The 12,925-nt window shown below is 36.1% G+C and overlaps 1 protein-coding gene across 2 annotated transcripts in view; it reads right to left on the reverse strand.

Annotated features, from left to right (window-relative positions):
• LOC134742766 (lipase member H-A) overlaps nucleotides 1–12,896 on the reverse strand; it is a 43,244-nt gene extending 30,348 nt beyond the window's left edge. Inside the window, exons 1-2 of one of the 2 annotated variants that reach the window (XM_063675955.1) lie at nucleotides 12,726–12,896; nucleotides 2,592–2,706 (exon numbers count right to left, since the gene is read on the reverse strand). In XM_063675955.1, coding sequence (XP_063532025.1) covers nucleotides 2,592–2,706; nucleotides 12,726–12,795 — 185 coding nt within the window. In that variant the 5' untranslated portion in view covers nucleotides 12,796–12,896. Of the gene's footprint in view, nucleotides 1–2,578; nucleotides 2,707–12,725 lie in introns of both variants that reach the window. The other variant, XM_063675962.1, reaches the window with a different exon arrangement.
• Between the last annotated feature and the right edge of the window lie 29 nt (nucleotides 12,897–12,925).

Consider the following 12,925-nt stretch of genomic DNA (forward strand, 5'->3'; position numbering starts at 1 on the left):
GCACTCCCTAAAACCCATAAAACGACAACCATGACGAGTTTTATGACATAGTGCATGTCCGCCATCTTGGATTCCAAAATGGTCATAATTTTTGAAATCTGCACTCCCTTAAACCTATAAAACGACATCCATGACGGCTTTTATGACATAGTGCATGTCCGCCATCTTGGATTCCAAAATGGACATAATTTTTGAAATCTACACTCCCTTAAACCTATAAAACGACATCCATGACGACTTTTATGACATAGTGCATGTCCGCCATCTTGGATTCCAAAAGGGCCATCATTTTCGAAACTAGCACTCCCTAAAACCCATAAAACGACATCCATGACGATTTTTATGACATAGTGCATGTCCGCCATCTTGGATTCCAAAATGGTCATAATTTTTGAAATCTGCACTCCCTTAAACCTATAAAACGACATCCATGACGACTTTTATGACATAGTGCATGTCCGCCATCTTGGATTCCAAAATGGACATAATTTTTGAAATCTACACTCCCTTAAACCTATAAAACGACATCCATGACGACTTTTATGACATAGTGCATGTCCGCCATCTTGGATTCCAAAATGGCCATCATTTTCGAAACTAGCACTCCCTAAAACCCATAAAACGACATCCATGACGACTTTCATGACATAGTGCATGTCCGCCATCTTGGATTCCAAAATGGTCATAATTTTTGAAATCTGCACTCCCTTAAACCTATAAAACGACATCCATGACGACTTTTATGACATAGTGCATGTCCGCCATCTTGGATTCCAAAATGGACATAATTTTTGAAATCTACACTCCCTTAAACCTATAAAACGACATCCATGACGACTTTTATGACATAGTGCATGTCCGCCATCTTGGATTCCAAAATGGTCATCATTTTCGAAACTAGCACTTCTACTATACGAGTTTTCGCCCGGGAGGCGATGACTGACGAAATTTGCGTCTGGCTCGCGGTCTATAACTAATAGGGCAAGTTAATAATAGTTTGTAAAAACTATATTAATTTTATCTGAAGTCCGAGCATACCTCCTGACAAATTTCAATACTACATTTTATTGTTTAAACATGAAATGACGGCATGGGAAGCATCATTATGTAAATTGTCCCATCATAGGAGGCATGTAGTTTTACAGCTCCTATGATGGGATTGGGCAAAATACTACTATTTTTTTACATCTCTGGAGTCAGAAAATAGTGTGTTGTATACCTTATCTCATGGTGAATGCAATTAACAAAACACATTCTAGTTTACACCAACTAATAATTAATTAAAATTAAATATATGAACGCTCCTCTCTTAGCAAAGTTGTTAAGAATTCTCACTCGTTACTTTTTTCAGTGACACGACAACTTTTGGGTTGGCGCCAATTCCTTAAATAATAACCGAATTTCATAAAAAGTCAAACTTAAGCAGCTCTATGACTCTTGTTTATGGTCAAATATTACCAGTGTTTATAAACTAGTTTAAGATACTTATTTTACAAGATTTGTAGTTTTATGACCCATAACCGGTTCCACGCCCATTACCGGGTCCACTACTATAACGCCTTGACAATTTAGAGGCGTGTTCAGATATTTGAGAGCACCTTGGCCGCTCCGATATATCTGATGGCGACTGTACATGTAGTGCATAATTATTATTCTTCGTATTTTCACGGAAACGTACGAACGTGTCTTGCTATTTCAGTCAGTCTCGGTACAAAAAGTACTGAGGTTGAGTGAGTAGCGTGACAAATACGAACGTTTCCAAGAAAATACAAAGGAAAACAATTATGCACTACATCTGTACGTTTGTTTCAAATAACAAAAGACTGCAAAATGATAACAGAGCTTCACGACTCGTCGCTCTTTTATTGTAAGTACCTACAAAAAAAAACCGGCCAAGTGCGAGTCCGACTCGCGTTCCAAGGGTTCCGTACATTAATTTAAACAAGGTACTTTTTATGCGAAATGTAAGTGAAATGTCTTTAAAAACCCCGTAGGGGTCGGATCAAAAACTAAGTAATTAAGTCCGACTCACGTTTGACTACACATTTCTAATAGGTCTTCCTGTGATCTGTAGGTAAAGAACTATTTTGTGTATTTTTTTCAAAATTTTAGACCCAGTACTTTCGGAGATAAAGGGGGGAATGGTCATTTTTTGTATATTTTCTTAAATAACTTCTAAAATGTTTATCCTAAAATTATAAAAAAAATATATTTGAGTTTCACACAATGAGCTCTTTCATTTGATATATAACACGATATAGTTTGAAAAACTTTATTTTTTAATTTTCTCATTTACCCCCCAAAAGTGGTCCCCATGATTAAATTTTATTTGTTTACGTTACATGTCCATCTTTGGGTCACAAACTTACATATGTATACCAAATTTTAACTTAATTGGTCCAGTAGTTTCGGAGAAAATAGGCTGTGACAGACGGACAGACAGGCAGACAGACAAGCAGACAGACAGACAGACGCACGAGTGATCCTATAAGGGTTCCGTTTTTTCCTTTTGAAGTACGGAACCCTAAAAAAGAGCGACAAAAAAAGATACCGACAACTCGGGTCTTCTGCCACTCACATTTTGTACTTACGGCGTATACAAGAAGAAATTGATTTCTGAATCCGGACACTTCCAATCTCGTTTCATAACACAGCGCCAGTAGCGAAAGTCGATCATCGACATAAGGTCTCCTTCTGCGTGTGGCACTGTTGACAAAATGCATGGTCAGTACTGGTTATTGGTCACAGATGCGTGGCAATACAACAGGAACAAGCAAAATTTCAAAGTCTAGTTACTAGGTCATGTGGGGTATCGTTTGAAAGAGCTCAAATTGTACATTTCAAAACTTTTTTTTTCATGGTGAAAAAAACTTGATTTATGAAGGAAAATGTAAAAAAAATACCATTTCCACCTTATTCCCGAAGTTTACCAATGAAAAATCATGAAATTTTTACATAATATTAACATTACCATAAATATTACAGGAAAAATATAATCAAGCCTCTATCTTGATTTTTTTTTTTTTACTTATCAAAAAACTTTTTCGAATGAGGGCTAACGCGTATGAATTCGCCGCTAGGGGCGCTAGTGTAGATGGTGGTCTTTTCCATAGTTCGAAATGTCACTTGTCACTTCAATGACTGACAGCTGTTCTTTAGTCTTTTGGACCACCATCAACAGAGGCGCCGAGAGTTGCTTGACGACCGCCATCTTGGCGACATCGTGGCCCTTGTATAGGTATAGTTGCTATCGCTATACAAGAGCTCATAATATCACAACTACCGAACAACGTCGTGCTCTAAGAGCATTTGGTATTTCTACCTCTAACCGTATCTGGATAGAGCCCTAGAGGCCATAATTGTATTATTTATACTTTTACCGTACACTGGCTGATTTACATCAAGATTGAAGAAATATAACTCGATCCCACGTGGATCCCACTTTGACGTTGGCGAAATCATCGACAGTATCGATGGAGCCATTCTACATAAAGATTGATTGATTGAACAGAGGCGCCAACTGGTGAGCAAAAAAACGATAGCCCTCATTGAATTTGAAATTTTACCACCTTTGCGAGTACTTATTATACCTACATACTACATTTTTTATGAGATTACAATTAAAACACCTTAAAAAAAAAGTTGGTTCACATGATAAAGAATTATCTCTGAAAAACCAACATACATACTACCGCGATCGCGCAAATTAGTTAGCTGGTTTGCCGATAGATGGCGCCGTACATAACTATGCTTCTCCCCCGCAAAAACCGGCAGACTGTTTTGTACAGAAAATGACAGACAAGGCGTCTCCAGTTACTAAATGCTCTAAGACATCCATATAGTACCTATAGTTTGTCAAAGGACTGATCTCATTTCAAACACAGACAGAGAGAATCATACTATCTTTGTCTTACACTAGTACTAGCACGCAAACGAAAAGGATGAGTATAGTTTTTTTAATAAAATTGCCTAAAATATCGGTTAAAAAAAGGAAATCAAGTTCAGTCGCGTTTAAGGCTTGGCTTCGAAGTGCGTAGTACGAAGGTGAAAGTATTACGAGTTTATATACCAGCATCGAAATGAGCTAATTTACATTAAAAAAGCGGCCAAGTGCGAGTCGATATCGCGCACAATGAAACGCACAAATCACGTTTGTTGTATTTTTAGTATTTGTTGTTATAGCGGAAACAGAAATACATCATCTGTGAAAATTTTAACTGTCTAGCTATCACGGTTTATGAGATACAGCCTGGTGACAGACGGACAGACAGACAAGAAAGACGGACGGACAGCGGGGATTTTAATAGGGTCCCGTATTTACCCTTTGAGTACGGAACTACGGAACCCTAAAAATGGACTGTTTTGCAACTAGTGTGTACCACACGCTATGGACACCGGTCCATGCTGCTTTCTTCCTTTTGCGCATCGTCAAGAATGAACTACGCCGCGCCGAGACAACAACTCTGTCAGCACTTTTTGCGCATCTCACTTCTGTAAGATTCATACAAATAGTATGTTAAAAGTTGGTGGAATTTATGTTATTGAAGTATGCAATAGCATGTTTTGTCAATTAAATATATATAATTAATATTATATTCGAGTAACAACCAACTTATTACAGCATTATCGTTATCAAAGTGGAAACAACTTTAATGTCATGGAAATAGAGATCATTGTTTTTTAGCAGAATCTCAATATTCTGGTCTATGCCAATGATGGTGTTACTTTTAAAAAAAGAGTTACAATTGCAAATATAGTTGGTCAAGCAAATCTTTTCAGTGAATAAGAATAGAAACACTATACTCATCCTTTTCTTTTGGGTGCTAGTACTAGTGTGGGACAAAGATGGTGCTATTATCTCTGTCTATGTTTGAAATGAGACAGTACCTTGACAGACTATATTTAATTGATTGACTAAATAATATTTATATAAAAATTAGAATGTACAAAATATTGTTAATATTATTATTTTAGTAGATTTAATTTTATTATAAGTTTGGTATTTCTTATGCAATTTTATTGCCAGAGAGAACTGTTTAACTTTTTAAAAGTCGCACGGTTTGCTTTGGCGCGAATTTGAAATGTTTAAAAAAGTTAGGCTGAAGTTTTGGGATTATTGATTTGAGGATTCTTCTTGTTACATGTATCGAAACATATTGGATGAGAATTAAATTATTTAAGTAATACAACTGAAGTCTTTGATTGGAATCTGTTTCACTTCTATGCGTATGATAGTTCTGTTTATTAAAGGTGCCATTGTACTAATTTATCTTGTTCACGTGAACGACAAACGGTGAATGTTAACTGGGATGTCCAGAGTTACGTACGAATTTACAAGTGCGACAGAGAGGCAACACGTCGAACGTGTTTCGCGGTAGGTTCATGTTAACGTTCCATAAAACTATCGGCAAAAAAAAGGAAATCAAGTTCAGTAGAATTTAAGGCTCGGCTTCGAAGTGCGTAGTACGAAGGTGAAAGTATTACGAGTTTACCAGCATCGAAATGAGCTAATTTACATTATAACATTTATATCTCGATATTTATTTTTAACAACTTGGGTTGGCGATAGAATATCTAAGATGGTTATAGTGGGTATACAATACAACATAATTAAATGTAATACTTGAATAAATAGTAGAGTCGGACCAAGCTAATTCTAACTAAGCAATGAGATGGACAAAGTGTGACAATGTCAATATCATCATTATAATGACAAATTTCTATGATAATATGACTTTATTAATGCACTCCCTCGCTTTGTTCTGTTCAAATGCTTACACGGACTCTAATAATCAACTTTATTGCCTAAATATATGTATATATTTATTATCCTACAAGAGATTAAGTGATGAAATATAATCATATCACGCATTTTAATCGGATCCACATCCATCTAAAGGGGCCCACTGACTATCAGCAGTCCGCCGGACGATATCGGCCTGTCAGTTAGAGTTAGAACAAAAATTTGACAGTTCCGATCAACTGACAGGCCGATATCGTCCGGCGGACTGATAGTCAGTGGGCCCCTTTAGAGCATTTAATAACCGGATAGAATAGAAATAGAAATAGAATAGAAATATATTTATTTGCCATTAAATGTGGTATACAATGGTGTTACATTATTATTTATAGAGCCATACACATTCAGACTTTAAAAAGCCATGCAAATTGGAAACTTATACTAAATTTAAGTTTAATTGACATCATTATTTTAATCAAAACATGCATTATTAACCTAGTTATAAAGCCATTAGTTATTAACGTGGACTGTTACTAACAAATTATGAAGTGACAGTTAATTAACTAAAAATTCCTTCAGACTGTAGTAACATTTGTCGACAAGGAAAGAGTACAGTTTGTTTTTAAATTTATTGAGTGGTAGCTGTTTAAGCTCATCAGGCAGTCTATTAAATATTTTAACGCACATTGCATAACAACTTTTATTTTTCATGACTGTATGCATATTAGGGAGTACTAGTCTGTCAGGATATCTAGTGTTAAAATGTGTTATATCTCTTTTTTTGACGAATATATCGGGGTGCAATTTAACAAATACACAAACTTCGTATATATAAATCGAGTGTACAGTTAACAATTTCAATTTAATAAAAGAACTTACACAAGATGTTCTTTGACGCATGTTGCATATTGCTCTAATGCATTGTTTTTGTGCTATAAGGGCATGATTTACATATGACGAATTTCCCCACATCAATATACCGTACCTTAAATTGGATACAACATAAGCATGATATGCCATTATAGCGGTTTTCATATCAGTTATGCGTGTCAATCGCCATAAAACATATACAAATCTATTAATTTTTGAGCATACCTTATCCACATGCGTTTTCCAAGTACATCGATCATCTAGGGCAAACCCTAAAAACGTAGTGGTATCACATTCTACGAGAGTCTGTCCATTATAGGCTATATGCAGTTTCTCCTTCTTTCCTCTTCTATTAATAAATTGGATATACTTTGTTTTATCAATATTAACTTGTAAATTATTATCATTTAACCATTTAATTATGTCAGCAATTGCATTATTAATAATATTCTCATAATTTTCATTATCCCTATCGCAAATAACAATTGAGATATCGTCCGCAAATAAGCTACAACTGTGATTTGTAATTAGAGGCAGATCGTTAATGTATAGAAGGAACAATAAAGGTCCAAGTATAGTCCCTTGAGGTACTCCGACCCTATTACATAACATGTTTGATCTATAATTCTGTTGCATTTTGTCATCGTCTGCACCTAATATTTCAACTATTTGGCGTCGATTGCTGAGATAGCTCTCAATCCACGAGTTTACCAGTCCTCTCATGCCATAGGCTTCACATTTTTTTAGTAATAACCTGTGCGATACATGGTCAAAAGCTTTGCTCATATCAAAGAAAATGGCAACAGTTTTGTGACCCTTATCTACATTATCAACTATCTTGTTTATTAAATTAAACGTGGCCAATGTGGTGGATTTACCTTTTTGGAACCCATTTTGGTGGTCACTTATTATTCCACTTATTTTAATAAATGACAACAGCCTTGTATATATGTTGCTTTCTCCAAGATTTTAGCGAAAATTGGTATGAGCGTAATTGGTCTATAGTTTCCAGAAAAGTCTCCTGCTTTAAAAATGGGTTTAACAATGGAAATCTTTAGCTTGTCAGGAAACACCGCCTGTTGAAAGGTCATATTGATTAAGTGTGAAAGTACAGGGGCAATAATGTCACTTGTTAACTTAACTATATGTGTAGGGACGTCATCATAGCCAACCGAACGGGTGTTTCTCAGTTTTTTTATTATATTAACTACTTCTATTGGGTCAATAGGGAAAATGAACATGTTAGAATTGTTGAATTGAAGAGAATATTCATATGGATTAGCATTATTATTAAAATTAGAATTATTATGAGTGGTGTCAATGAAAAAATTATTAAATACATTTGCAATGTCACTTGGTTTATCTATGATTTGATTATTATCTGTAATTTTGTCAATGAGTTTATTCCTCTTATTTAATTTACCTGCGTCTTTATTTATGATTTCCCAACTAGTTTTCGAGATATTCTTAGCATTATTTAGCCTTGCCATATTATCTAACTTTTTTTTTGTTAATATACACTTTTTTAACAATTTTTTGTATTTATTATAGTTCAATTTATTTTCAGTTGTCTTGTCCTTGTAAAACCTATATCTTAGTTGTCGTTTGGTCTTTAAAGCATTTCTCAAACCCTTAGTCCCCGGAGTCGCCTTTAAGAGCTTACGTGACTTACGTCTCTGCCGAAAACCTTGCATAATTGATGTGCATACTTTTGTATGGATTGACGTTTATCGGACATGGCTATTTGTACGTTACGCAAAAATCGGCAGACTGTTTTGTACAGAAAATGACAGACAAGGCGTCTCCAGTTATATACTAAATGCTTTAATAATATTGTGGCAGTAGGTAGTTCACCGGGACCAGACGGGTGAAGGGGCACGAGCTACCTCACCGCTTTCTCCACTTGTCCTGTCTTGGGTCCGTCCGTTATTTACAACAACTAAAATAACTCTTGGTGGTAAGTTTAACCTACCGCAGAGCGCAGAGTAAAGAAACTGCAATAATTTAATAATTGAATGCAGAAGATATAGTATAACAAGTATAACAACCGGTTAAACCTCATTGGTTCACTCAATGAACTGCATCGTACTACGATTACGCAGTTCAGTTTTACTTTCTGCATATTGTTTTATTTATCGCAACTATCTAAACCGTAATTAATACCTGTCGTAGTGAAATTACGTTTTCTTAGAATAAGTGGTGAGGACCTCCGCTATGTACTTAGCGAATTTAATTTTAGCTAAAGCTAAAGATGCAAGGAACACTGTTATCAATATTTAAGATTAAATATTTAGCTATTATAAATTATAACATAAGAATTCCGGTAAACGATGTCTTGAAATTAGCTGTACTGACATTGTATGGTGAAGTTCTAGTAAACCGGTTATAGGTCAACCGTTTAACTGAGGTGGTTGGAAAAAAGTTATTGGTACACTTAGGCCCACTTGCACCATTTCACTAACGCGGGGTTTACCGGTTAAACCGTTAACCCAGTGTCAAATTGTACTGGTAACCATGGTACCTCTAGGTTTATTCGATTAACCCCGGGTTAGTGTGATGGTGCAGAGTCCGGGTCCGTGTCCGGCTGTCCGGGTCCAAGTTTGGGTCGGAGTTCGGTCCGGGTCCGGGTCCGAGTTGGGGTCCATGTTCAGACCCGGGTCCGGGTCCGAGTCCGGGTCCAAGTTTAGGTCTGGGTCCATAAGGAAGAGAACAAATCGTCAAACGTGAACTATGTGTCAATGAAGAGTTCCATTCTGATCATCATCAGCAGTTCCACTTCATCTAATGTCACTTTTTAAAATGGAAGTGCTGGATTTGTTTATAAAAATACAAAAATCACTATATGTATGCCTTTCACATTTGAGGAGTTCCCTCGATTCCTCATGGATCCCATCATCAGAACTCGAGCTTGACAAAAATGTTTCTTGAAAATCTAACTTGCTTAACGAACATAACGAAGAGGACAAATCGCCAAACGTGAACTATGCGTCATTGAAGAGTTCCGTTCTGATCATCATCAGCAATTCCACTTCATCAAATGTCACTTTTTTAAATGTAAGTGCTTGATTTGTTGATGAAAATACTAAAATCACTATATGTATGCCTTTAACATTTGAGGAGTTCCCTCGATTCCTCATGGATCCCATCATCAGAACTGCTTTTTGACAAAAACGGGACCAATCTGTATGTATATACTTACAATCAAAAAAAGAATTTTCAAAATCCGTCCAGAAATGACGGAGTTATGGAGTAACAAACATAAAAAAAAGCAACCGAATTGAGAACCTCCTCCTTTGAAATCTTGAAGTCGGTTAAAAATACAAAAATCACTATATGTATGCCTTTCACATTTGAGGAGTTCCCTCGATTCCTCATGGATCCCATCATCAGAACTCGAGCTTGACAAAAATGTTTCTTGAAAACCTAACTTGCTTAACAAACATAACGAAGATGACAAATCGCCAAACGTGAACTATGCGTCATTGAAAAGTTCCATTCTGATCATCATCAGCAGTTCCACTTCATTAAATGTCACTTTTTTAAATGTAAGCGCTTGATTTGTTGATGAAAATACTAAAATCACTATATGTATGCCTTTAACATTTGAGGAGTTCCCTCGATTCCTCATGGATCCCATCATCAGAACTGCTTTTTGACAAAAACGGGACCAATTTGTATGTACAAACAACATACATGTACATTTGTACTTACAATCGAAAAAAGAATTTTCAAAATCGGTCCAGAAAATGGAGTAACAAACATTTAAAAAAAAAACATACAACCGAATTGAGAACCTCCTCCTTTGAAATCTTGAAGTCGGTTAAAAAGTACCTAACAAGTCGAAGCAAACTTTTCTCATCGTCATCGCCCATTGTTTGCACTAATTTGTATGGAGGATTTTTGGGCACGTGCTTTAAAAGTTATGTGCCGTATGTGGTGTAGTTATATGTGATGACTGTGATTATCAACGGGACCGAAATAAGTACCTGCTTAACTACATATTTTATTACTAACACTATAAATAAATGTAATATTTCGATCACTGGATTCAGGATGTTTAAGAGGAAAGGGGACGGCCGCCAATACCGTCTTTACCATAAGGGCACACGGGGCCCGTGCCCAAGGCCCCCATCCTCAGTTGGCCTCAAAGGCCACACAGTAACAGTATATTTCAGTTACCCATAATAAATAGATTATAATGAATTTAATTATAATGGACCTAGTCTGAAATAAAGAACGAAAGAGAAAGGGGATTTTTTGAATATTGTAATTTTTTTTAGCAAAAAACAGATTTCATACAAATTTATAAATGCTCGTAACTCTTATAATAATTAAAAATTCGAAAAAAATCTAATCCCTACGTTACATAGTTGTGTTGTGGTTGATATAGGTACCTAAAATAAATTGCGTCAAAATATTTTAAATAATGTTAATATCCAGAGAGGAAAATGAGAACTACGTTTGTATGAAAAGGCGATTTCGCGAGGGTCCTCCACTTTCGTCTTAATGCTTATTATGGGGAAAGTGCTACCTACTCGATCTAATACGAGTCGCATGTTCAGCAATAGCATAAATACCAGCCTATGCGTGTGTATTAGAAAATAGTCAAGCGCGAGATTAACATCAGAGATATCGATGGAGCGAAAAGGCGCCTATCTTTTCACTCGGAAAATGAATAATTAATAAGTACATTAATAGCACTTTTAGTTTTTGTCTGGAATTAAACATTCATCATTGAAAAATAACACCATAAGGTCTATAAGGACAAGCGGATACTTTTTTATCATTCTGACGTCTCTGCCAAACTACTGAACTAGTTTTGATGAATGGGGTGCCAACTGGGTGTCAATCGATTCTTCTTTATGACTCGGATGACAAGCTACATTTTAAACTGATATAAAAAATCGGCCAAGTGCGAGTCGGACTCGCGGACCGAGGATTCCGTACATTACAAAATTTTAACAATGTATTTTTTATGTAAAACGTGAGTGGAAAGGTAATTTGCGGTTTACGATTTATGACGTATTAAAAAACACTACTTACTAGATCTCGTTCAAACCAATTTTCGGTGAAAGTTTGCATGGTAATGTATATCATATATTTTTTTCAGTTTTATCATTCTCTTATTTTAGAAGTTACAGGGGGACACACATTTTACCACTTTGGAAGTGTCTCTCGCGCAAACTATTCAGTTTAGAAAAAAATTATATTAGAAACCACAATATCATTTTTGAAGACCCATCCACATAGATACCCCACACGTATGGGTTTGATGAAAAAAAAAATTTGAGGTTCAGTTATGGGGAACCCCCAAAATTTATTGTTTTTTTTTTCTATTTTTGTGTGAAAATCTTAATGCGGTTCACAGAATACATCTACTTACCAAGTTTCAACAAGTTCCTATAGTTTCAGAGAAAAGTGGCTGTGACATACGGACGGACGGACGGACAGACAGACAGACAGACATGACGAATCTATAAGGGTTCCGTTTTTTCCATTTGGCTACGGAAGCCTAAAAAGAGATAAGATAATAGTTTATTGTTTTATATATAGTACCTAATATTCTGAAGTGTCCGTTTTTCCCTCAGTTTCATGTTTAAAAAACAATAGACGTATACGTGATGGGTACCTATGGTAACTAATTGCACCTTTATGGTCAGGAGTCGGGAGTGGAGTAGGTATATAATAAAAAATAGGGAAGAGATGGCGCGACGACCTGGACGCATTTCTCAGCAACTGGACAGATGCTGCAGTTAATCGGGAAGATTGGAAGTTTAGTCTAGAGGGGAGGCCTTTGCCCAGCAGCAGTGGGACACTTATAGGCTATTAAAGAAAACTTAAAAACTACAAACACCGCTGTAGGTGGGTGGATTCCCCGGCCTGCGGTTGCGGTGCGGAAGCACAAACCATCCAGCACATCATTCATGACTGTCCTATAACGCGTTATGTCGCCGGCCCTCCCGAAGTCCTGATCACCCTGAGCGACGAAGCCATAAAGTGGCTGACTGGTCTATGTGTAGATCTTTAATTACTTACAACACTTACACTGTTTCTATTTCACAAATTTCACAATTACTATGTATGCCATACGATTAAATAAATAAAGAAAACTTACCTATATCGATAGTCATTAAGATGAATAACACTAGAACACACTTAAACACACACATATTTGTAACACTCATAACTTCACAGTCAGTCCTTTTAAAAAAATTCTAAAGGTGATAGACATATTTTTTATTCATAAAAAAATCGCAAGCATGTTCCAGATACGAATGCAAACAGCGTGAACATGGTAAAGTGAACGTCGGTTTA

The sequence above is a fragment of the Cydia strobilella genome, chromosome 1, assembly GCF_947568885.1.
Source record: "Cydia strobilella chromosome 1, ilCydStro3.1, whole genome shotgun sequence".
In the NCBI taxonomy this organism is placed as follows: domain Eukaryota; kingdom Metazoa; phylum Arthropoda; class Insecta; order Lepidoptera; family Tortricidae; genus Cydia; species Cydia strobilella.